General features: G+C 39.4%; 1 protein-coding gene across 5 annotated transcripts in view; it reads right to left on the reverse strand.

Annotated features, from left to right (window-relative positions):
* Positions 1-2,850: 2,850 nt before the first annotated feature.
* Positions 2,851-27,789, reverse strand: part of diaph2 (diaphanous-related formin 2) — a 705,669-nt gene continuing 680,730 nt past the window's right edge. For all 5 annotated transcript variants that reach the window (XM_067996883.1, XM_067996882.1, XM_067996884.1 and 2 more), the window contains one exon: positions 2,851-7,520. In XM_067996883.1, the coding sequence (XP_067852984.1) occupies positions 7,456-7,520 (65 nt within the window). In that variant the 3' untranslated portion in view covers positions 2,851-7,455. The remainder of the gene's footprint in view (positions 7,521-27,789) is intronic.

The following is a 27,789-nucleotide window of genomic DNA, read 5'->3' on the forward strand; positions in this document are numbered from 1 at the left end:
TCCCAAACCTGCGATCTCTACCACCTAGAAGGACTAGGGCAGCAGGCACATGGGAACAACACCACCTGCACATTCCCCTCCAAGTCACACACCATCCCGACTTGGAAATATATCGCCGTTTCTTCATCATCGCTGGGTCAAAATCCTGGAACTCCCTTCCTAACAGCACTGTGGGAGAACCTTCACCACACGGACTCCTGGCAGCAGGCTGACGCTGACTTTTCTGACACTGACTGTACGCCATTCTTTAAGAGTTGCATTGAACCGTTAAATATTTGAGGTCTGAAGCGTAAATACAGTCTCCCAATTGGATAGACTGCCTGCCAATGCTCTCAATGCCCAGGCAGCCCACCAATAAGGCCCAACCGTCAAAATTAGCTGGGCCTTCAGGCCATGGGTGGTGGGGGGGCGGGGTGCCCGCAACTACCTCACTGCCCAGCGGCCGTATCTTACATTACTGCTCAAAATAACACATACTACAATCATTCTATTTAGCAAACATAACTCTCCATCATAGCCTTGAAGAGGGTGCAGAGAATTACTCGAATTGTACCAGGGATGAGAGACTAGAGAAATTGGGATTGTTGTCCTTAGAGCAGAGAAGATTATGGGGAGATTTAATAGGTGTTCAAAATCGTGAAGGGTTTTGATAGAGTAAATAAGGAGAAACTGTTTCCAGTGGCAGAAGGGTCGATAACCAGAGGACACGGATTTAAGGTAATTGGCAAAAGAGCCAGAGGTGAGATAGAGAGAATTTTTTTTACGCAGCACTGGAACGCACTGCCTGAAAGGGTGGCGGAAGCAGATTCAATAATAACTTTCAAAATGGAATTGGATAAATACTTGAAGGAGAGAAGATTGCAGGGCCGTGGGGAAAGAGCAAGGGAGTGGGACTAATTGGGTAGCTCTTTCAAAGAGCCGGCACAGATACAATGGACCAAATGGCCTCCTTCTGTACTGTAAGATTCTATGATTCTATCAGACTTATTTCAAAGCAAATACAAGAGAATTTTAAGAATTATTTAAATAAGTGCCTTCAAATAAATATGAGAAGTACAAAATCAGTTAGTGTCATTTTGCTAACCAAGCAAATCACGCTAGTCTGCCGAGGGCAGATTCACATTCAAGCTAATCTTACATGGTGAAACACATTTTATTAGTGCATCATCTACAAAGAGCACTAATCCATCATCTGTGTTCAACTTAATGAACAAAGTGACTTTATTGTATGTATACAAGAGATGTGCAACATTACTTCCAATCTTTGCAGATAAATAAATCCTGATGAAAACTGCAATAAATGTAATAAAGATTGTACTTTTTTATGTTTCACATATTAAATTCAACTTTTCAACTGACAATGTTGTCAAAACATATTGTCACAGCCTTTAAAAAAAAATACTGGTATAAATTTTTAGGTAACATCCACTATCTTGATAACTGTGAATAAATGTGATCTTGGTATTCCACAACCAATTTAAATCCAGAATGTAGGTCTATTTAATAACTATAAAGTGATACGAGTATCTCATTAAACAACAGCCCATAATATTAAAACATGGAGGTTCCAAGCAGGCTGGTGTAGGGAATTCCTTATTTTGTGTGATTCTTGGACACTGGATGAATAGTCAAGCAAAGACAGTCACCCTCACTCACAGTAGTTTCATTAATCAAAAATAATTATTTAATGATGTTATCATTCATACCAGCATCATGAGGCAAAATCAAACCATACATATTTCCTCTATAAAATCCCATTATACACTTAATAATTCGCAATGTTATTATGTAATGACTTAACAATTCATACACACATCAGGCAAATCATTAATACATATACAACCTTTAAACCAAGGATTTTGCTCATCGGGCCTGAAGGTTGATCAGCTCTTCAGAACTTGAGGTCCTCTTTTTCTTGCCTGATGTTCAACTGCAGTGTATGTTCCTTGTGACTGCCGGGTGGTGAAGAGACCGTTTTTTTCTCAAAGTCTTCTTATATTGTTTTTTTACCAATAGAATGTAGAATTGGGGTCATTCTTTTTGTCCAATCGCTCCCTGTTGCTATGCCTCAATCATTAACATACTTCAGTAATTGACAGTTTAGGCTTTGATCTTGTGACTGTAGACCCTTTGATGTAGAAAAGACCATGTGCAAAAGGCTCCTTTACTGTCTCTATTAACAGCCTTTCATGTAAAGATAACCCCCTTACATTTCTATGCACAGACATTCTTAATGGTCCTGACGTCTCCAATTTTGATTGCTTTAATGGCTTCAAATCCATTCCTTATACCATTTGACCATATGCTGGGTGCAATACTATTTGATGTTTTACAAATCCCAGTTCTTTTGAACAGATTACCAGATAGGAATGAGAAGCCCATGTTTTTTTCACACCTATCATTGCTTTCTTGATCCGAAGCCTTTGATGTATGTCTTTGTTGCCTTTTCTTTCATTACCCCTTGCTGTGTTGAAAAGCTTGTGCTTCCAAAAGCCTATGTGTTTGGAAAGTCTGACAACGCTTTAAGCTCAATATTATCCATCTAGCTTATTTATTTAATAATCTAGATATCCATCCGCAGTACAACGTCTTCAATCCCAAAACTCATACTTCTCCAATGCCATCTGTGTCAGTGAGGGAAAAACAGGATTTGCGAGAACACAGTTTACCACATTACTGTGTTTGCAGGTTTTCAAATGTCTTTGTTTAAAAGGGGTAGAGTTAACCCTTTCCTTCAAATATCTTTTGTTAAAGGGGTTTTGAACCCCATACTGATGTGACATTAAAAAATATTCCCATAACATTTGGTCTTGCAATAAATCTAAAAATCTTTCAGAAGAAAAATAGTAGTTTTGTTTTTAAAATTCATCAATTACTTTATTGTAATAATGAACATTAGCAAATATATATACTTCATAGACATGTATATTCAATGATCATGCATCTAGAAGTGTAACTTCATGATTTGCCAAGGCTTCATACCATTGCTCCTCCTGGAATGTTAAACATTTCTAGTATTTGAGTAAATGTACTTGTGCACCCCAATGCATTTACATTACATTATTTAACAATTTGCATATTATTTTTATTGATTCTGGTTACATCATAAACAACAGGTCTTGAATCACACATGTAACACATGGAATTAATGCATAGATCCAGCAAGTGGTTTCCAAACACATCCTTTTGTATAACTGCATCAAATATTAAAACCACCAAAAATCAGACCTATAAAAACATGTTATTTCAATCATGTTTAAGAAATCAAGGTAACTTGCAAAAAAAAAAGTTATACAAGGCAACTTACCCACTTTGTGAACAGTGTAAATTATATCACTGCGCCACAAATCATGGGTGTTGAAGCATTATTTGCTATGTGTAAAACAGACTCTGGAATGAGGAAAAGGTAAATAGTAAAGGTGATAGAAATGGAAACATTTTTCCCAGTGGCAGATTTTATGGTACAGGCTAATCCAGAAACCAAGCCCATCTGCAAAAAAAATCCCACACAGCCCCTTTAAATAAAAAAAATCAAACACCATGTGCTGCAAAAATCAGCCAGTAGCTTTATCTGTAAGCAATCATGCTGAAATGGAGTTATGTGCAAGTAGAAAATAAGGCTTGCATGGTAGGGAACGTTCAAAAATTAAACCATTTTAATTATGACAATGTTTTCTCTAGGCTGACAGGTTATCTCTGAACTGGTATTAAGCCTACAGGGGTAAGATGAGTTTCTTGCTTGCACACACACGAAGTTCTTTAAAGAATTCATTATACAATGAATAGACAAAGTTTAGAAGTTTAAAAATGTCTGAAATCACGTTTAATGAAATGTTCATGTTTACTGGGTGAAAGTTTCTCTGTCACTATCTTCGATATTACTTCACCAGGCTGCTCTTTGAAGTGTAGCGTTAACATGCAATGAATTTTAGGTGTTATCTGCTGAGCCAGAGCATTTGCCTTCTTAGCAAAAGTTTATGGGTTTGAGTCTCAGATTTGACCTTCACTTGAATCTCAACCTCATTTGGGCGCGTTTCAGTTTTTGTTAGCAATAGAACTAGACAGAAACACCAAGGGCGTGATTTTATCTCGGAGCCGGGTATCCCACGCGTCCTTAGATATTTGTGTGAGGAACCTGGGAGCAAATTGAGTGCGTTGCAATCAGCGATCGCAACTCAATTGAAGGTGAACATTTGTGCTTCTGGGTTTCCCACATGCTAGGCAGCCCGATTGACAGGCTGGCTGCCTGTCAGCAGTGAAAGGAGCTGCAAATCAGAGAAGGGGGTGGGAGGGAAAGAGAGATCATGGGCTCTGGGAAAAAAAATTGGGGGGGGGGGGGGGGAGGGGGCAGTGGTGGGGAGGCGTGGACGACATCAGTGGGGGGAAGGGGTCCAACCAGTATTGGAGATCAGTGGGGTCAGCCCGCATCAGGGATCGGAGGTGGGGGCGGTCAGCCATCATCAGGGATCGGAGGTGGGGGGTCAGTCAGCATCAGGGATGGGGGTGGGGGGGGGGTGTCAGCCGATCGTGGGGGTCCTGTCAGCCAGGTGAGCTTGTTGGATCTGGATGAAGCACTTCTGCTCCTCTGAGCCCACAAGCAATGCAATAAAGGCACTCACCTCATGGATCCGGCTCTTCCTACCTGCTTTCACCTGATGTGAATCAGAAGCGATGGGAAGCCTAAACAGGTAGGGCTAAATTCATTTAACTTTTCCAATGCACAAAATATTAAGCACCTCAAGTATTTCAATGAGGTACATTGCCCCTTTAAGTATCGGCCCACTGTTTTTTAGCGGGGGCTGGACTTCCTGGTGTCTGTTGTCCACACGCATACAAACCTGCCTGTGTAAAAACCAGAAGTGGGCTTGTTGGAACTGGGATGTGGTCCTGCTCTAAAAAGTTCTTATTTAAACCTCCCACCTGCCCCCGGCCCACCCGTTCTTGGGGGTTAAAATTACCCCCCAAGTCTCTCCACGTGTGAATGTGGCCAATCATGGAATATCACTGATAGTACCACAAGGAGATCCATGTCCCGACCATCCCATTTTTCTGGCCGAAGGAGGATCTGCAATAATGAGTGGTCTGCAAGAACATAAAAATAGGGAAGGGCTGCCTTAACTTTTGTATAATACCTCTTACTAGGCAAGAACTCATTAAATTTAGGGATGTAATTTTGTCACGTAGGCCTATGCAGTGCTATGAAGCTCACTCAATAAATTTTAATTTAATTTACCTGTAGCATCTCTGACGTTTCCTTTCCCTGATTTTTTCCACTATTTGGAGTAATTTCCTTTTGCCACCACAAAATGTACATCAGGTCAATCTCAGACATCCTCCCTAGACTCAGTTTTCTACAAGAGCGTCCCTCCTCCCACAAATCTAGATCATGTTGCATGCTTCTTCCATGCTCGTTATAGCTGCAGAGGAATCTAGTGTCACCTTCTAACATCATGAACTTCCTCCAACCTCTGCCTTTGCTTGATTCTTTGGCTGATTTGCAGGGTAATTCCAGCTCAACTTTTGTAATGGGCTGCCTATTTGACGAGGCTTACTCACCATTGTACATTCTGTCATTGCCATTTGTTCAGCTGCCTCCTGAGTTGAAATCTCTCAAAGGCATAATTTCCTTCTGGCGTTTGGAACTAAATTGTACACGTCTTTCCTGATGGTGCTTTTAAACAGAAGGACACACATAATGCATACATTGGACAATAGGCTCTGGAGACAGGGAGCTGCAGCAGGGCTGGTGAAAAGTCATATTTCTCCCTTGTAATTTTGAGAATACTAGCCCATGGCAATATTACATCCCCATTATTGACTAATGGCATTTAAGTAGAAAAAAAGAGAGGGGAATGTAACGGCAATTTCGTGGCAAAAAAAAGTTACTAAAAAAAATTGTGAAAGTGCAGAAAAGGTTGACAATTATCAGCACAGTTGTTTGCCTCTGGGAATAAGTACTGTCAGTGAAAGAGTTAAACATCACCCAGACAACATCTGTGGTAGGAAGTAGACCAGTCTCAGGCTTAATTAGAATATGAATTGAATATTTCTATCAACAAAAGGGCATGTCTGGCCTAGTGGCCTGAAGACAAAAGCAGCAGCAATGTAGGGGAAAAAGGGGTCAGTCAGAAACAATGGGGACGTTCAGGATGACTACAAGATGAAGATTTGTTCTGATAGACTGAGACAACTTGTTTTCACAGTACTAGAATTCACTTGTAATTTTAAAAAGAACTCTGAATTGAGAAGAAAGCAGGTGTTGCATGTGTACTGGAAATATTATAAGTGACAACAATCCCAATAATATCAATTTTATTTTAAACATTAAAGGCATTGTGCTGATATACATTCTATTTTCTTTTATATAAGATAAGTAACTCTGTTAAGTATTTGCAAATTCATTTACAACACACCTTTTGTTTTTACTATATATTTTAATGGATTTGGGATACCATTTGTAATTGTTATGCTCCAGTGAAGGTATTTGCTAACATATAAGATGGTTACTAAGTTTCAAATGAATATTTCATTGGTCTAATCACTTAAACACACATCTCAATTACTGTTGAGATATGCTTATAATACTGTTTTTAAAAATGTTTAAATAGAACGCACTTTAAGATGCAATTTTCAAAATCTTAATTTCTATAAAACAAGTATGAGTGTTGCAGTATTGTTATTGCACAATATGGATATGAACAAACTCCCACTGCAGGAAAGCAACTGTGCAATAACTACATGATATTAAAACAACTCGTACTGAATCAATGTATTTTGTATGTGACTTAACAGATATACTACTTAACAGTTATAGGCAGTGACAAAATAATAATGTTGTATTCAACTTTTTTTCCTGAAAATATGCATAAAGTACATACAAGTGCATAATTAGAAAATATTTTCGCTCAAGAAAAATACTTCTTTTAGGGCAAAACTTAAAACTAAAATAAATCTTCCCAAACGAAGAGAGAGGGGGGAAAAAAGACTATTTTGATGGGTGTGTTCAGACTTTGGTTATTTCGGTAACATTCCAGGGCCTCAAAGCAGAGTTATTTCGAGTTTACTTGTGTAAAGCACACACTCTAACTTACAAACAGAAAACAGAAAAGAATCAGAAGAGTAACATGCCAAATTGGGATCCCAAGCTTTCTTTCTCTTTTTTTTGCAATACAATTACAAGATTTATTGAAATTAATTTCGCAACACCGTAGACAAAGTCCATCTACTTGCAATTCTAGGTCAGTTAATGTGAATATAAAAGTTAAGAGTTTCGTAAGGGTCAGCAGAGAGTGTTCAACTCTGCACAGTCTCACACACAACTTCCTCATGATTCCTTTGGATCACCTCTTCCCAGGCCTTACAGATCATTGTCTGCACTACAGTCTCGAGCTGCTTCGATATCCAAGGGCTGGTGGAAAAATAATCTTCAAACTTCAGTTCTTTGGCACCCTGGGATCATGCAAATGTCATATTTCCATTGTGACGGGAACGTGATCTCTCCAAAGTAACACGCCTATTTTCTGTGACAGGAGAAATAAAAGGTTTTGATTTAGTTGGTAAGTCTTTCAAAGAAAGTGGCAAAATACTAAGTAAAAATATGAAACATAAAATTAATTTGTAAATAGAAATAGCAAGAATAGCACATACAAATCACATTGATGCTGAACTGCATTTGAGGGTCTGTAATAAATTGCTTTTCACATCATACGAGCAAGGTGATAAAAGCAGAAGAAGAATGCACAGACACATTCCCTTGGATGTTTATGAAGCAGAAATCCCGACTAAAATTGTCTACACATTGAGAATCTATCTAGGTGAACGTGAAGTGCACTTCAGATACCTTTGGGTATTGAATCACAGAGTGGTAAAAATGCACAGTGACTGTTAAAAGCAAAGGCAGCTGAGCAACAAAGATTGAAATGGTAAAAACACAAGGTAAGGTCTGCTGGCTCCCTTTCATGTAGGATAGACAACATCATGTAGATAGGCAACATCATGTCATCAGTGACCCATTAAAATTAACTATTTCGCTGCCAGCTCTGCTGGGGACTTAATATTATACAGTGGTTTCTATTGAGGGCATCTGTGTCAACGTATCTCCAGACTGCAAAAGTGATTGATACTGTCTTGCAATGCCTGAAGCCAAGTAGTAAAACCATTATTGCAACAAACATATCATTTCTGTAACCTAAGGCTAAGTATTTTAAAGCTAATTCACCAAGATTGTAGTAGTTCTATTAGACTCCATTGAGTTATGGTCCTGTAACTATGTGAGAATACAAGATATAGTAGTCCCTCACTGGAATAATCTGATATACGACTTCTGATATAAAGTGCATTGTTTATGACGGTGTCATTAATAAAGGAAGCACATAAAACAACCTCTCTAAAAGATGGCCCTTGTTATCCTTTCGGGAAGACTGATGCATGGTCAGCAAGTACCGTGTGTAAATCAGAAGGCCTTTTGTTCTGCAGTTGTTAGATATTTCTCACTCAGGAACTCGGATATCACTGCTCCTCAGTGAGCTCACGCAGTGAAGAACAAAGCTTGTTGGAAATAGTAAACTGAATCTTAGGACTACAGCCATGTCCATTCTTCAGTTTTTTCAGTAGATATGCATTAGGACCGACTGACATGACTGTTATAGTACAGATTTGACAGAAAACCCTGAAACTGAAGATCCTGTAAATTTGTATAATCATACAACCAAAAATACAGCTAATTTATAGCAAATTTTAAAAATAACTGGGTGAAGTAGCACCCAGATTTGTCAGCTCCAAGGAAAATTAACCAAATACAAATTGATGCAATACAGCACTATCTATGAAATTAAACAAATTCTTAGTACAAGTTTATATTAATATTCACATCCGCGACTTTAGCTTCGAAGATTAATATGATACGAACATTAATATGTTACGAACATTAATATGTTACGAACATTAATATGTTGAAAAGATGCACAATACAGTTATCTATAGTAACTTGCCTAATTAAGTTTCTATTCAGTACCAATCATAAATAATCCCATTTTGTAAACTGTACAGTACATTAGGGTGCAGGCAGCAGTGTCTTGGAGCACCATACTGTGCAATAGTGTGGTAGAATACAGGTTTGATATCCCACCCTTCTGAATTTCCAAACTCAGCTGTAAAAGGCACCAAATGAAGGCCAGGCCCATGAGAGATGGGCGACTGCACAGGAACCTTCACTGCATGCTTATTCCAGGATGCAGGAGGTGTGTGTCCCAAGAAGGGGAAGAGGGTGCAAACCCTCATGACAGGGCAACGTACCCACAATGTTGTGTACATAAAAGCTATAAGAATACATGCAATTATATATATGTAACAAAGTACTTAATAAAATGATTAGAAATGGAGTTATTAAATAGTTTACAATTTATTCTGCACCAGAAGGAACACTATATTTGTGGATAACAGATTTTGCCATATTACCTTTTTAGCACAGGGTGAAAACAGACTGTGGGGAACTGATGTTTAGTCAAACTTACAATACTGAAGTAGGAAGACTATAAACAAAATGGAGGTTGTGCAACGGGGAACTGGAATTCATAAGCAGGGAAGAGCTGACAGCTCAAGTGTTAAAACATGAGAGCTAGGAGATTTCCTCGGGAGTGGTATAGATTCCATACTCAGTAATTTCATTGTATAGTATCCTATTTATACAATAAACATGTGTAACACAAAAAATTGAAGATTGAAGTATCTGCTGGAACATGTAATTAATTTTTCTTACACCAGAGTTCTGTAAGATAATGACACTTTGACACACAGTTGAAATGTTGAGGGCAGACCAAGCAAAACTACAGCAACATCAAACTATGAACTACCCAGGAATCTGACATTGACTCCAGCTTTTCAGTGAATCAAGAGACTTGCATGTAACCTGTAGAGTGAAAAACACATTAGTCTTGGGAGCTGATAAAAAGCTGGGAGTGCATGAGCACCGGGGACTCGGCTAGTAACTCTGAGACTGTGCCAGACTGTGGTTCCATCAGAACTGAGGCAAGCTTTTTCATTACCCCACTGAAGTTGTATTAAAAATGTATTTTTAAAAAAATGATTTTTCCCCAGGGAACCAGCAATAAGGGATCACTTCATTTGACTGTTCAATGGTTTACTCTGTTGAAGCAATACTAATTATTTTAAGGCTAATTTTAAGCTTTAATTTTACCTGCTTTTACTGTAAATCTATTGAATTCATTTTTCCTTCGAGTTTTTAATTTATTAGAATGTTTTTGATTGTTAAGACTAATATTCCCTCTTTTTAAGGCATTGTTCATCCTCTCCATTTTCTCCCACAGCTGTTCTGAGACCAGTGGTGATGCAAGTGAAAGCAGCTGAGACAGTTCATCCACCGTCTTCCGGGGAAGCACCTGGAGTCCACTCAAATCGGTTGAGATCAAGCATTCGGGGGTAATTTTAAACCCCAAGAACGGGTGGGTTGGAGTTGAAATTAGTTGTTTTTTGGGTTGCAATTGCAACCCGGCTTGATTTCTGGGTCTAACGTCAGCGTGTAAAAGTACAGGTTTCCCACTGGGAATGCAAAGTCCGAAAATTTTGCAGCTGCGACCCAAAAAAACTATTTTCAACTCCCACCCGCCCCCAACCCACCCGTTCTTGGGATTTAAAATCACCCCCCCGGTGTGTGTGGGGTTACACTAAAAGTTCATATGCCACCAGTTCATAGAGAGGCACACTAATGCTCTGCATTATAACTTAAACATTTTATTTTTCATATATAACAAAAGATACTTCAGTACACCTACATACACATGCACAATGTTAGAAATGTAGGGGAAAAAGTCTATTCATCCCATGCAACTCACTCGGTCATCTAGGTCTTTTTTCTTAATCTTTCTGCCCCAAAGCCATATTCCTCTGCTTTCTGCAGAATGAGAAATTGATCCAATTCCCTCTTTATAATGCTTCAATTCAGTCAACATCCACTGCACTAGGTGACCATCTATTTCACAAATTAATAACTTGAAACATAGAAAGGTTATTTCTTATGCTAAGCTTAGCTTATTGTAAACAATTTTACAACACCAAGTTATAGTCCAACAATTTTATTTGAAATTCACAAGCTTTCGGAGGCTTCCACCTTCCTCAGGTGAATGTTGCTCCACAACATTCACCTGAGGAAGGTGGAAGCCTCCGAAAGCTTGTGAATTTCAAATAAAATTGTTGGACTATAACTTGGTGTTGTAAAATTGTTTACAATTGTCAACCCCAGTCCATCACCGGCATCTCCACATCATAAGCTTAGTTTAAGTAGTCAAACAATGGGTCCATTCACAACCCTTTCTGTATAAACATTAACATCTTGTGCAAATATTTTTAAAAAAATCATAATGTTTTCATCAGCAATACACAATATGAGCGTGGCAAAAATTTAACATTAAGTGCCCAAGTAGTTGCCCAGGGCCTCTGCTATAAATGGTGAAAACCGAACCTTTCTTCAGGTGATGGGCCCTCGGTTAATTCTTCAGCTAGTTTCAGATGTATATTCATCATATTTGTTGTCTTAGATACAAAGCCCTCAGCCATATTAAAATGCAAAAAATTAGGAAAAGAGGGAAAGCAGGAGCAAGGGCGATAGGCGTGAAGTCTGCTGCAATCTAGTTAATAGTCACATTACTCAGCTTTGCTCCAAGTCCAGGAACACGTAACACGGACAAAAGCAAGATTCAAGAGCTGCTTACTAGCTGACAGAATTAAAGTGCTGCTTCACGTGTTTATTAAACATAGTTAACACAAGCAAAGATTTCACTTTTAAATTTGCTTTAGCACTTTTAAATGAAATGAGCTATTATTTTATAGCACACCTAAAGGGATCCCACATTATTGCTATATGAAAGATCTATGAAAGACTGTCACATCTGAAGGTTGTTGGGGACAACTGAAATGTTCATGACATTGGGCTATCAATTAGGATAGAATATTCATTGTCTTCTTAAAATCGTCATCTGATTTTACCAGATTTTCAGTACATTTCACAACAGCTTTCACATTGATGTGATTTTCCATCATTTAGTGGTGAATTCTTGCAAGTTTCGCAGACGCATGAATGATTCAGATTTGACTCTGCTTTTTGCAACAGTGCCAAAACAGAGCTACTTGGGATATTTAAAAGGACCATCAAAAAGAAAAAAAAAGCCTGCTTCAATTACTTATTTTTTTTTAAAAAAGGAGTCACATCTGAATGATTTTGTACCACCTTGTATTCTGCGGAAGTCTGCAATATGCCTAGATTGATTATATGCTTTTAACAAGATCAAGGTACAGCTTTGTAAGGTCATCAAAAGCAGATCGTCCCTTAGTTTCCGCTAGACTACGCTGGATTTTTCAGCGCAATCTGGACGAATCAGCGCAAAACATCGCGGAATTTCAATTTATGCTGGGCACCCAGTGTACTTTGAGTATCAGTGATGTTTTGCGCTGGCTAAAAAGAAGTTGCGTTGAAGCTAGGCCCGCCCACAATACTGGCCATGGCCCCCGCTCGAAACAACGAGGATGGTGAGTTTCCACCAATCCTGGCTGTTTGAGGAGGGTTTCAAAATTAAGCTAGTTTTCATAGGCGCAAAGGCACTTGTAGGCATGGTTTAAACATTTTTAAATAATAAAAAATATTAATTTACTAGTGTACGCCAACAAAAGTAGTAAATGCTTCAGTATAGATTTTTTTTTTAGTCATTTCCAGTGATTTTAAATCAGATTGCTCACAGGCAGAGGACTGGACACCTTTATTAAAAAAGCTTATTTTTATTGATAAACCCATTTTCAGCTGTATTAATAAAACTGCACCAGGTTATCACTCGTAAATCAATGAATAGTTTGATTTTAAAAAAAATTGCACTGATTCATGGCAGATTTTACATTTGTGATTACGTTAATGCATTTTAGCAGAAACTCGGCGTAAAATGCGGCAGCGCAATTTTGAGGCACAATTTACCCCAAATGCAGATTGCACCCAAAGTGGAAACTGCAGGCCATCACATATATTCTCATCGAGTATGGATATTCTAAGAGAATCTAGCAGCTCCTGACACATGCTTCTATTTATTAATTTATCAGTACTGTGCCCCTGCTGGCTTTTGTGTAAAAATCACGGTTCTTAACACTAAGCCAGCACCATCTTCCTTTGCTTTATAGGGGTAACTTTATGAGTCCACTGTGGAGACATGCTCATTGGCTGTGCATAACGGATGTTCAGGTGCCCACTGTCCATGCTTTACTGACCATTAACGTAGCGGCATGGACTTGTACAATTATCTCATAGATGTCTGTTTCCCTATTCATTTTCATGGGAAACAAAACTATTTTACTTATGTAAACAAACCAGCCAACAAGTTTAGTACCATGTCTTATCTGCAAAAGACTGACAAAATGTACTTTTTTCTGATAAGTATTTAAATTGAGTTTTTTTGGGTTTTTGAAAGTTTTTTTCTCTCCTTACATCGATGCCACCATGTATCCTCCTTTAGACAGAATTCCAGGCTTGTCCAGGTTGTAGATGTCCCCATGACCACCATCAGAACCACTCTTTGAAAAGTAAGTATGACGTGTGACTCAAGCATGGTGAGACAGTGAATGCCAGTTTTTGTCTCCAACTAAAATGGAATACCTCGTTCCTGTGAGCTCCTCCACCTGATGACCTGGATGACAACTGACTAAATTTACCCAACTGAGGCAAGTCTGCTTGAGTGGCAGATTCCCTTGCAAACTTCTTGTTGGGAAATGATAAAGACTGCCAAGCTGAATTATTTTTATTTACTGTTGCATCCTGAAGTCATGCAGTGTTTCACAAGATCCAATAATAAATGTTGACAGTTTGGGCCTGTTTGCAACAGAGTTACCAAGAATGTCATATTACTGGTTTGTTTTTTGTAACCCTGATTCTCTTGACAGACATCTCATTTAGTAGGACTCAATGCTAGTGGATGCCCATATACCCAAGATGCTTGAAATGCTTAGGTGCACTTGCTTGATTGATAGGCATGCATTGGGTGGTCTGGAATACAGCCTATCTTTTACTCTGCGAGCATAAGCGAGCCTTGGATATCTAATGGGAGTTGTATGATTCTAGTCTCCTTTATGGTCTCTTACAGTTATGGTGCATTATTCCTATAGATAATAGACCAGTTTCAGAGACAAAATGGTTGAGGGCAAGTCATATCACCCAACAGTATTTCCCAAATATCCCAATTATGATATGGACATGGGGGTAATTGTAACCTAACCCGCCTGGCAGGTAAGTGGTGGGATGGGATTGGTTAAAATTACCCCATATATTCAGTCGCTGGGAAGTGGATAAGACTGCATGAAATGCACCAGGGGTATGAGGGATACCAGAGGCATGTAAAGAGGATAATTGGAAAGAGAAATTGAGGGAGGGAAGGTACAGTAGCATGAAGTGGGCAGGAAGGGAAAATAACAAGATACTGTCTCTTACTTTCCCTACTGAATTAAACCCCATGGCTATAACAGTGTCATCGTGCAACTTAAGGTACATACCATGACCCCAAGATAGCACTGCGAAAGGAAGCTGACTTTAAACTCCCAAGATGTAAATAGGAAGAATTGCAGCTAGATAAAGATGTCTCTGATTATGAATTTTGGCAGGTAAGGCTGGTATTAAGAGCTGTAAAATTGATTGTGTCTCAGCCTGAAAGGCATGTGTTTGTACTCATTGATACTGAGCCCAACTTTACGTATCTTGGGCTTAATCTGATTCTAGCAATTAAAAACAGAATTTGTTGTAGAATGCCCCAATCAGTTCCTGTAATATCACAAATTGTGCACCATAGCTTCTTACTTCAACCACTTATGTATTTAGTGTTGTTTCATAATATGTTTCTAAGACTACATATTTATTGTAACAATCATTCAAACCCTTTTGGAAGCATCATTATAAATTTGGCTAAGTTGGGGGCCACCTCAAAGCCAGAAATATAGATTTCAGTGCCACTCAGATAGTGATTTAGATGCCAGGGAAGCATTCTTGAGATAACCATAATCGCTTCTCATTTTGCCTGGACAAAAGATCACCAGTGCCACACAGAAGTAACACTGATTTATAGCCAGAAAAATCCCCGTCAAAGCTCTTAACAGTGCAGGGAAGATGATGGAATTTGTGTCCCTTTGAGTAAGATCACGAGCATGACCATTTGAGCCTAAAGATGTTCTCGTCAAAATGGCAACAAATGCTAAATTGAAGATGCCACTGAAAATGCAATGACAGCTTTCTGGCTATTTTTCCCCCAGTCACTCAAACAAAATTTTTGTTGAATTCATCTCCACATTCCTAAGAAGTGCAAGGACAGAAGCATCTTGATTGCACACCATGCAGCAATTTACTTAGTTCTTTTTACTTGAGAGGAAATCACTATTCTCAGATAAAAGGGATCTTTTATTTCAAACGAAGTTCAATCAGATCTCTCTACTTCCAGGCTAGCAAGTTTACTGTTGAATCAAAGGTGTTGCAAGAATAGCACTCACAAGAATAGGGGTCAACACCCTCATGGCCACAAAGAAGCTTTCTGTTTACATTGCCTTGGTATTATTATACAACTATATAACATCGGGATGCTGCTTTCAGAAGAGTTATAATCTCTATGAGTACAACGCAATGGAGAAGCTGTTACCAATGAAAGATGCAGAACTGAGTAGGTGTTTTAGTGATTAGGATTACAAACAGCATAGGGGGACATTTTATGTTATAGGTGGTACGGAAGAAGAGCATTCCAATCCACCACAACTGCTCAGTTTTCTCCCCTTTCTTTCCCTTCCTCTCAAGTTCTAGACTCATGCGAAGTGGCTAATCTTCTTGTGAGAATCCAAAATCCATTTGATTAGGAGAAAGTACAGCCAAATCAAAACTGATCCTTTTGCAAAACCAAATTTAAATACATTAACACCTGACATGGTGTTCCAAGAAAAGTGACCTAAAAGTGTTTTTTTTAAAACCACACCGCTGAATTCTGGGAAAATTAAAAGGGTTAATACTATAATTCTGGGAAAACTGACCAAAGTTTTGTAGAAAGACAAAACAAACAAAGGACTCGTTGACCGTTTCCAATTAGTGGCTGCTGTCAGGTGAATCCAGGCTTGTCAGGGTTATCAATATGAACAGCTCATGTTGTCTGAGTAGATAATGAATACTTAGGAGTGTCCCTAAAAAGGCCAAGTTTAGCATCTAACATTCAGTATGTTCTTCTTACTACTAATTAAAATCTGATCATTAATAATCTCTGATATGCGTTTGTTTAAAGCAAATGGCACCGTAAAACAAATCTATGCGATAGAATAAGTCATCTCGGTTAAGTAATGATATTGGTGAACAAAGGATTTTTCTTCATTAAATTAAAAGGTATAAAATTTTGTGCTTTTGACATTTAAACCAGAAGATTTTGAAAGGGGGTAGGTGGTCTCAGAAGACTTCAGAAGTTGCAAGAGTTTTAGAAATAGGTCTTCTGAGCCAAGGAAGAGCTAAGAGAAAGTTGGAAGGTTAAGTATTTAATCTGACAAAAGCAACTTATTAAGTGTATCAAACAGTTATGTAACAGTTTCAGTATGACGACAGAATGAGATAGGAAGTTAATATATAACAACAGAGAAAAAAATGTGTTCAAAGTTAGTAAGCTAGGATGAGAAAATGACCACCGAAGAAAGAAGGCAATGACCAAGGCGATGATTCACCCCAGGTGGAACTGAGGAATTTAAACATACAAGTACAAAGTTGTATGTTGGTGCACCTATCGTGGGCATAAGCTGTACATTCAAAACTGTTAACTTGTTAGTGACATTGAATACAAATCATAAATTTAACCAGAGTCTTGGACACTGAGCATAACAGTTATTCAACAACAACTTCGATTTATATAGCACCTTTAACGTAGTAAAATATCCCACGGTGCAATATATAACACAGCAAAACCCAGTTAATATGAAATACTGCGATACACAAACTACGTTTGTACAGTAATGATTTTAAACTCTGTCAGTCAATAATGATATCTACCCAAATCCCTAGTATCATTTTTAATGTTCAACATTGTGGTGCTGGTGTCAACAGTTCTACCATAGATGTATTAATAAAATAGTGTTAATTCTTGTACTTCAGTGTCTGACTTCATTTTTGATGGCTCGAGCAATTGATCACCTCACATTGTAGTGGGTATCATCCCTGTATTTGGTTTGGTCTGTGTAACAGTTAATATACTTTGAACTGGGTAATGTAAAACTGTTCAAAAACAAGCTAAATTTTATGTATCTGTAGACCGAAGATGTATATCTGTTCCAGTCTGTATACATATTAACAAAAATAACAACATTGAAACGATACCTCTTAACAAAGTTAGATTATATATCAGATGTTCTGAGATATTCCATACATTTGTTCTATCATCCACACAGCAGCCTTCTCAAATAATCATCAACAGTAATACCCAGCCCATTATCTGGGTAACACAGGGGCAACTGAATTACATTAAATCAGGGTAGTAGCTAAATCAAAAGTTGCCCCTAAGTGGCAAGCGGAAAAGTTTTCTTTATCTAGTTCCTGCTACTTTTTTAAAAAACTCATCAACAAAAAAACAACAGAAGACTGAAAAGACACAGAATTAAAATTTTATTTCTCTGGGATGGAGCACAGCAACATTTTTAGTCCCTTTCTTCAACTTATATCTGTGGCTAACAAAATCAAAGGAAGTTCAGGTACTTATACAATCAAGTCTTAATTCTGAAACAAGTGATAGAGGAATATTAAAAATGGATATATACTTCACAGACTGACAAAATCCTGATCAGATATTCTAATGAGTAATTAATGAGGTGCCCAGAACAGACAATAAAACTGCATTAGAAATCCAAATACTCTACTAAAGCTGAAGGACAATCATCAGAATTGTTTACTGTCACAACAGTATGCCAAAGATAGATCTTTATTTCTCTGCCATTCAGAATAGTAGATTGGGCCCTCAGATATGACTCAACAGAGAATAGCTCGAGGTGCCGCAGGTCACTTGTCAGGAATGTACTGATCTGGATATTTTTTTAAGACAAATCTTTTCAAACCAAACTGAATAGACTAAACTGCAGGAAATCACAAGTTGATTATACAGTAACACCACTTAAAAACATTGCCAGATACATCACTGTGCAAGTGTAATTTGGAACACATGGTCGTGTATACATGCTGCTTTACATTTTGTTTTGAATAAGTACAAATATTTTAGTAGTAAAGCATACTGTTCTCACCAGGTTATGATTGATACATTCTCTGAGCTCAGAGGCTGCATTGAATTTTAATGCTGTATAACTATTCTCTTGGCCTGAAACATTAAATGCATTTCCATTGTGCTCATGGAAATAACTGTCCCCTATTATGTTTTTTGAAATAAATGCGATCCGAGGGTACAACAAGACAAACACTGACTCCGATTTTCAGGCTGTAGTGATAAGTTACTGTCCCTTAGGGTACGGAAGTAACCATGAGGCTGCAATTTTAATAGCTTTAGCTTTGGGCACTATAACATTCTCTTGAGTCTACAGTTTACTACTAAAGCCCTTGGTACAGTCAATATTTGAATACCACTGTGCACAACAGAGGAAGTCTCCCAGGGACACTCAGTTCTTAACATAGTCTTATTCTACCATTAACCTCACAAAAAGTTCTGGCTGACTAACATTCACCAAGCACCATTTCTAGCAAGATTTCAATGTATTTTAAAAATAGAAATTAATGATCATCATAGTATTTCCATTTGATTTCCTTTTAGAAAGACACCCGACTTCCCTTCCCATCATATTATGTTTATGACTTTTGCCACCATGTTTATGACTTTTGTTCAATGGCATTCACTAATAATTTTAATTTCAGAATCTGACATTAATTTTATGACTTCTTTTTCGAATCTAAATTTCAACTTGTTGAAATGAAAATATTTATATTTATAAGTGGGGTACTTTTATAGAGTTAAATTGGAAAATGAAAAAGAAATGTATGCAGCTGCTATGTGAAATTTTAAAAATTAATTACACCTCAGGAAAAATAAAAAAGAAATACAACCAGAAACAGAACATATTCCATAACCCTTCTGGGCCTATATACAGATGTTCAAGTTCATAACGTATGCACTCTGCATGGGTTGGAGGATGAAATTGAAACTACCAACTTGTGTGGCACTGGATTAATTACAGCAGTCAATTAAATGCCCCAACATTCTAAATATATGCATTAGACAGCAATCTAGTTCGGCACATTTATTTGCTGAAAGTTGATCGATTACTGAATATTGCAAGTTAGTTACTTCTTCATTCACTTTTTGAAGTTTGCTAAACAATATGTCTTAAATACCAGTCCAACTTTTAGTACTTTTACCAGACATGCAACAGCGAGAGCAGCAGGACATCTATTATGTCAGTGATTTATAATCAGATGTCACTTGTCTGATATTAATCCTTTGGCTCTCACCTTCTCAAAAGACTTTTTCAGTTCGAAGAGCATAGAAACTTCTCAATAAATTCAATAAGAATTCTGCTTCCTATTTGGTCAGTATGTAACACTGGCCGAGAATGCTTGATCTATTTAATTTGGGAGGAATTAATGCTCTAATTTAAAGGATCCAGTCCCACTGGGAACCAACAAAACTTAACAACAGGTAGATCTCAATTTCTAGCTGATAGATATGAATGTCAAGCAATGCTAAACACAAATCAGTAACCATCAGGCTGTGAAGCTAGTAACTTAATGGCTATATTCTTGGAGTCACCATTAATTTCTGCTTTTAAGGTAGATGATACCCGTCAGTAATGATCACCAGGAACATTCGGTTTTTCCAGGTTGTCCTTCCAAAGAAATTAAAGGGGAGACCTGCTTCAGTTTGGTGCTATTTAAAGTTGAATCATTAATTTTGTGAAGTTACAGTAATCAACTTGCCAGATAAAAAGATTTATAAAAAATTGTTTTAAAATGCGGTTGAAAGTGAATCATTTTTAATTCGGGCAGGTTGAGATACTGTGGCTGCAAGCTACCCCCAGGCCTGTTTAGTGAGTATAACCTCGAAATTACTTTTATATTGAGCCAGATTTTGCTGTCAAAATAATGGTGAGGCTAATGGCGCTCACCGTTATTTATGCGTAAATGGTATAGCAACTTCAGGCGAGGGGCAGATGTGCGGTTAAATGTGAATATCCAAAAGTTCCTGTCCAAGTTGCACCGCTCTGCTGTTAGCTTTGCGAAAACGGCATCTCACTGTTTGCCTCACCATTGAAATGCATGGAATACCATGAAGTTACGGGTACGGAAGCATAGTGGTTATGTTACTGGACGAGTAATCCAGAGGCCTGGACTAAAATCCAGAGTCATGAGTTCAAATCCCGCCACGGCAGCTGGCGAATTTAAATTCAATTAATTAATTAAATTCAATTAATTAAATAAAAATCTGGAATTAAAATACTAGTATCAGTAATGATGGCCATGAAACTACCGGATTGTCGTAAAAACCCATCTGGTTCACTAATGTTCTTTAGGGAAGAAAACCTGCCGTCCTTACCCGGTCTGGCCCATATGTGACTCCAGACCCACAGCAATGTGGTTGATTCTTAATTGCCCTCTGAAATGGCCTAGCAAGCCACTCAGTTGTAAAATCTCGCCACGAAAAGTCACAATAAGAATAAAACCGGACGGACCACCCGGCATCGGACCACTAGGCACCGGACACGACAACGGCAAAACACCAAGCCCAGTCGACCCTGCAAGGTCCTCCTTACTAACATCTGGGGACTTGTGCCAAAATTGGGAGAGCTATCCCACAGACTAGTCAAGCAACAGCCTGACATAGCCATACTTACAGAATCATATCTTTCAGCCAACGTCCCAGACTCTTCCATCACCATCCCTGGGTATATCCTGTCCCACCGGCAGGACAGACCCACCAGAGGTGGCGGTACAGTGATATACAGTCAGGAGGGAGTGGCCCTGGGAGTCCTCAACATTGACTCTGGACCCCATGAAATCTCATGGCATCAGGTCAAACATGGGCAAGGAAACCTCCTGCTGATTACCACCTACCGTCCTCCCTCAGCTGATGAATCAGTCCTCCTCCATGTTGAGCACCACTTGGAGGAAGCACTGAGGGTAGCAAGGGCACAAAATGTACTCTGGGTGGGGGACTTCAATGTCCATCACCAAGAGTGGCTCGGTAGCACCACTACTGACCGAGCTGGCCAAGTCCTGAAGGACATAGCTGCTAGACTGGGCCTGCGGCAGGTGGTGAGCGAACCAACACGAGGGAAAAACTTACTTGACCTCGTCCTCACCAATCTACCTGTCGCAAATGCATCTGTCCATGGCAATATTGGTAGGAGTGACCACCGCACAGTCCTCGTGGAGATAAAGTCCCGTCTTTGCACTGAGGACACCATCCAACGTGTTGTGTGGCACTACCACCGTGCTAAATGGGATAGATTCAGAATGGATCTAGCAGCTCAAAACTGGGCAACCATGAGGCGCTGTGGGCCATCAGCAGCAGCAGAATTGTATTCCAGCACAATCTGTAACCTCGTGGCCCGGCATATTCCTCACTCTACCATTACCAACAAGCCAGGGGATCAACCCTGGTTCAATGAGGAGTGTAGAAGAGCATGCCAGGAGCAGCACCAGGCGTACCTAAAAATGAGGTGCCAACCTGCTGAAGCTACAACTCAGGACTACATGCATGCTAAACAGCGGAAGCAACATGCTATAGACAGAGCTAAGCGATTCCACAACCAACGGATCAGATCAAAGCTCTGCAGTCCTGCCACATCCCCATCCTCAATGATGGCGGAGTCCAGCACGTGAGTGCAAAAGACAAGGCTGAAGCGTTTGCAACCATCTTCAGCCAGAAGTGCCGAGTGGATGATCCATCTCAGCCTCCTCCTGATATCCCCACCATCACGGAAGCCAGTCTTCGGCCAATTCGATTCACTCCACGTGATATCAAGAAACGGCTGAGTGCACTGGATACAGCAAAGGCTATGGGTCCCAGCAACATCCCAGCTGTAGTGCTGAAGACTTGTGCTCCAGAACTAGCTGCGCCTCCAGCCAAGCTGTTCCAGTACAGCTACAACACTGGCATCTACCCGACAATGTGGAAAATTGCCCAGGTATGTCCTGTCCACAAAAAGCAGAACAAATCCAATCCGGCCAATTACCGCCCCATCAGTCTACTCTCAATCATCAGCAAAGTGATGGAAGGTGTCGTCGACAGTGCTATCAAGCGGCATTTACTCACCAATAACCTGCTCACCGATGCTCAGTTTGGGTTCCGCCAGGACCACTCGGCTCCAGACCTCATTACAGCCTTGGTCCAAACATGGACAAAAGAGCTGAATTCCAGAGGTGAGGTGAGGTGAGAGTGACTGCCCTTGACATCAAGTCAGCATTTGACCGAGTGTGGCACCAAGCAGCCCAAGTAAAATTGAAGTCAATGGGAATCAGGGGGAAAACTCTCCAGTGGCTGGAGTCATACCTAGCACAAAGGAAGATGGTAGTGGTTGTTGGAGGCCAATCATCTCAGCCTCAGGACATTGCTGCAGGAGTTCCTCAGGGCAGTGTCCTAGGCCCAACCATCTTCAGCTGCTTCATCAATGACCTTCCCTCCATCATAAGGTCAGAAATGGGGATGTGCGCTGATGACTGCACAGTGTTCAGTTCCATTCTCAACCCCTCAAATAATGAAGCAGTCCGAGCCTGCATGCAGCAAGACCTGGACAACATCCAGGCTTGGGCTCATAAGTGGCAAGTAACATTCGCGCCAGATAAGAGCCAGGCAATGACCATCTCCAACAAGAGAGAGTCTAACCAACTCCCCTTGACATTCAACGGCATTACCATCGCCGAATCCCCCACCATCAACATCTTGGGGGTCACCATTGACCAGAAACTTAACTGGACCAGCCATATAAATACTGTGGCTACTAGAGCAGGTCAGAGGCTGGGTATTCTGCGGCGAGTGACTCACCTCCTGACTCCCCAAAGCCTTTTCAACCATCTACAAGGCACAAGTCAGGAGTGTGATGGAATACTCTCCACTTGCCTGGATGAGTGCAGCTCCAACAACACTCAAGAAGCTCAACACCATCCAAGATAAAGCAGCCCGCTTGATTGGCACCCCATCCACCACCCTAAACATTCACTCCCTTCACCACCGGCGCACTGTGGCTGCAGTGTGTACCATCCACAGGATGCACTGCAGCAACTCGCCAAGGCTTCTTCGACAGCACCTCCCAAACCTCTACCACCTGGAAGGACAAGAGCAGCAGGCACATGGGAACAACACCACCTGCACGTTCCCCTCCAAGTCACACACCATCCCGACTTGGAAATATATCGCCGTTCCTTCATTGTCGCTGGGTCAAAATCCTGGAACTCCCTTCCTAACAGCACTGTGGGAGAACCTTCACCACACAGACTGCAGCGGTTCAAGAAGGCGGCTCACCACCACCTTCTCGAGGGCAATTAGGGATGGCCAATAAATGCTGGCCTCGCCAGCGACGCCCACATCCCGTGAACGAATAAAAAAAAAGTTGCTGTATTTGAACGGTAAATATGAATTAAATCCGCCGCAGATATTTAGGGCTAGTAATTAGTAGCCTAAGTACCCTTTCATCAATATTATAAGTGTGATTGCCAATCAACCTCACTGTCATTGAAAATTATCTATTTTAAGTATGGAGTCTCATTCCTTCAGGTTGTGAATTATTTTAGGAGATTTTAAAAATATGAAATTTTTTTTTTTTCTTACTTTTCCTTTCTGTCATTGTTTTCTTCTCTCTCTCTTAATCCAATCTTTCCCAATCTTTATTTCTCTTTCTGCACCTCATTTGACAGTGAATTTGCCTTCTTTAATTCACCCTCCTTCTCAGCCTTTCTGCTGTTTATTTCCCAATCCTTAAATTTCATTGGTTAAGGAGATACCCTGTTCACTCAGGTCCCAGATGCTCTGTTTCCCTCGCTGTGCCGTTATCAGATCGCACTTTCAGTTGAAGGGTGCGGGGGTAAGTCTAACTAAAGGCAGATGCAATTAGATGCCCCACTACAACAAAATCTGGCCCATTAATAGTGGAACACTTAACATATTTGTATAACATTCCTCCGTCTGCTACTTTAACAGGGGTATCAAGTCACTTATTTTAAACGAGTTAATGCTTCTCTTACTGTCATGGATAGAAGAATGTCATAGCAACACTAATAATTTCTAAAACAAAAGCAAAATACTGCGGATGCTGGAAATCTGAAATAAAAACAGAAAATGCTGGCAAGTCAGGCAGCATCTGTGGAGAAAGAAACAAAGTTAACGTTTCAGGTCGAAAACCTATCATCAGAACTGGAAGATGTTAAAAGAGTTAAAGTTTTTGAGCAAGTACAGAGCCCTTCCCTGGCTCTGAACTAATAATTTCTAGATTTACATTCCTCCTATATGGTATAGAAACAGACACTGCAACCTTACTATTGTTATTGGATCTGACAATTGAATTGGGATTGCACGAGTACAACTATTTAAACATTTTTTAAAAATGGAAAATGGTATGAGACAGTGGTAAGGTTACACTTCAAATAAAAGAAAAACATGGTGCTCTTTCAGAATCACATCTGAAACAATAATCGCTGTATAATTGCTTTGAAACCAACATTTTAATGCAAGTATAGCAAGAAATTCCTATTTTGGATTTTTGTTTCCTTTATCGCATTCTTTTTAAAAAAAAGTGTCTCAGAATTGATTTTGTAACTTGCAAGTTTTTAGCCTTGTGGTGCAGCCGTCATTTTGGGAGCCATATGTTGCTTGTAATGAACAAGCTCCTTACAATAGTAAAGCTGCGAATGGAATTTTAGATATGTTGTTACTGTTCACAGATTTTGTTAGAATATAAGTCAATGGGAACTAGGCTGTCTCCACTGGTAGGTGGTACTTATATACAGTTGGTGGCTAACATAGATTTTACTGCAGCAACAATGTAGGCATACAGAATTTTAAAAAATGGTTTCTTACCTTTCTTTATCACTGCATTTTGCCACCTTTTCTGCCCTTCATTTGCATTTTTATTTAGGGTCTTAGTTGACATTCGTTCACACTATCAAGCCATTCCACAGCAGACCAGCAGTTTTCAAAAGTAATTATACATATCTGTTGGTAGCTTGCATCAATTCAAAACCCTAAAATGCCTTGACAACACTCCTTCTCTTAATTGATTATCTGAACAAGTGCTTCCACTCAGGGCTATAAAACTAATCATGATTATGAAATTCTACAAGGTGGATGGGAATGCTAAATACCATGACCTATGGGAAAGCAAAGTTAGCAAGATGACTGTTTTTTCCAAAGGAATGAAGCTGACATTGCAGAGGTCCCCTTGCCCCATGCTTCTTTTCACTAATGATATGTAACGGCTGTGAGCCTGCAATAAGCATGTATGTGTCCGGTCAGATTCCCATCATTTTGCAAAGCTGAGCTGAGTTCCTCAAAAACAGAGTCACAGGAGACCAGAACCTGCTGAGGCTTGAAGGCATTTTTTGACATCAGCCTTCACTTCGCACTTAAAATGAAAATACTGGATTTGACACAACATACACCAAGTCATACGAGAAACCTTTTTGCTCGCTCTCAAAAAAGAAATCCATGACAGGAGTCAATACGAATCCTAAGATGCAGCCACAGTATCATCAAAAACTTGAAATGAAAGTCAGAAGGGTTGTTTTTGAGATATTTAAAAAAATATTTTATTAAACAGTGTGGAGAGTGCATTCTACACAGGGAATTTTATTTCTATTTCTGTACAATCTCTGTTAGCACATGGCATTTTAAATAGCAGAGAGAGATTTAAAAGCAGTCCATATGGACTCATCCTGCATACAATGCAAAGGAATTATTCAAAATGAGAAAAGGCACGAGTATATTGTATCAAGGAATCATTGTGCTTCACTGCTACTAGAGTGTTGTTCCTTTATATATTACTGCGAAGAGCAATAGTGTTTAATTTATTCAATCAAAAATTTAGATTTTTTTCCTACTTTTTGTTGGTATAATAGTTTTACAACAAAATACCACTTCAAGAAATAAAGGTAAAGTTGAATTGGGAATTCGCAGAAAAAATACTAACTGAACCATCGTCTCTGTTCCTTGTGTCCCAGTGGTACAGACTAGTCAACAAAACAAAAATTGTACACTTGACTCTTACATGAAGGGACATCGCTTGATTGCAGACAGTTTTTTGCTTTTTAATCAGGTCATGTAAATGCTTTGTATGATGCCAACAGACACATATAATAGCAAATAATGTGTCGCTAGTTTAATGCCCAAACTCCCCTTGAGTAGTGAATGATTAGTAGAGAATTGCTGTTTGTAATGGATTGCTGAAGAGTAAATGAAATTCCTTTACATTATTTGTAATTAAGTAAGGATTGCTGTTCTCACCTCCTCAAATTCTAGCTTTCACTGTTGAAGTTGAAACCAAATATCTGATTGTGAACACCAGTATGCAAGCCTTCTTCAACAAATTCCCTCATTATAGATAGCACTAATGAGCATGATGCACTCTAACATGTATACTGCCAAGGATCGGATAGGCACGCCCCTCTGCAGATCTTTAAATTTTTCGTCTGAAGTGAAGCTGAACCTGAACTGGGTCATTTCTATTTCATGGTACAAATGTATTGGGTAAGAAGTCAGTATAAACTGGTGATGTACTTTAAAAAAATATATTTTTAACTTGTATACTGAAGGTTGTAATTATGAAATTTGATGATGATGAAATCTGATGCCATCTTTGTACAGACATATCATCAATGTAATGGTCCAAAGGAACATGGTGCAGTAATTGTAATAGGGAGTGGTCACGACTTTATGTACAACAAAATCTTTGAAATTATGTAACTATTTTCTGATATTGGTTAATTCATTCATTCATTCAACAGCTTCTTACATTAGTGTTAAATATTATACAAGGTAACTTTAAAAAAAATGTTTGCAAGGTTTAAAAATTAAGAAAGAGAAGTCTATTGACTTGTGCACCTGTCCCCAGAGGAGAATAAGTAATCATATATATGCATTATAAGATGCATACCAATTTTCTCTCTCTCTAGATATCACCAAATAATCAATTTAAGAGCATAAGAAATAGGAGTAGGCCACAAGGCCCCTCGAGCCTGCTCCACCATTCAATAAGATTATGGCTGGTACTCGACCTCAACTCCACTTTAACGCCCGATTCCCATATCCCTTGATTCCCTTAGAGTCCAAAAATCTATAGATCTCAGTCTTGAATATATTCAACGACTGAGCATCCTCAGCCCTCTGAGGTAGAGAATTCCAAAGATTCACAACCCTCTGAGTGAAGAAATTCCTCATCTCAGTCCTAATTGTCCAACCCCTTATCCTGAGGTTACGGGCACGATTTTAACATTGAAAAACTGGTGGGTTAGGGGCGGGGGGCATTCAAAATCACAACCATTTCAGACCCGCCCATTTCCAGTTTTCACCAGGGTGGGAAGAGGGGCGGGCAATCAAACCGCTCCCAGGAGGCAGGTTGGGGACTAAAACCTTTCAAGAAGGCTGCGGGTCTCCATTTTTGCAGATTTTTCAATTTCAACCCCTGGGGGCTGGGACTCCTAGACCTTCTCTTTCACGCCACGTGAAAGAAGGTGAGAAGGCCCGAAACAGCAGGTGGGGGGAGGTCTTTCTGGCACAGCTTGTGGGCCCAGGGGAGCAGGCGTGCTTCCCCCAA

The sequence above is a fragment of the Heptranchias perlo genome, chromosome 15, assembly GCF_035084215.1.
Source record: "Heptranchias perlo isolate sHepPer1 chromosome 15, sHepPer1.hap1, whole genome shotgun sequence".
NCBI classification, from domain to species: Eukaryota; Metazoa; Chordata; class Chondrichthyes; order Hexanchiformes; family Hexanchidae; genus Heptranchias; species Heptranchias perlo.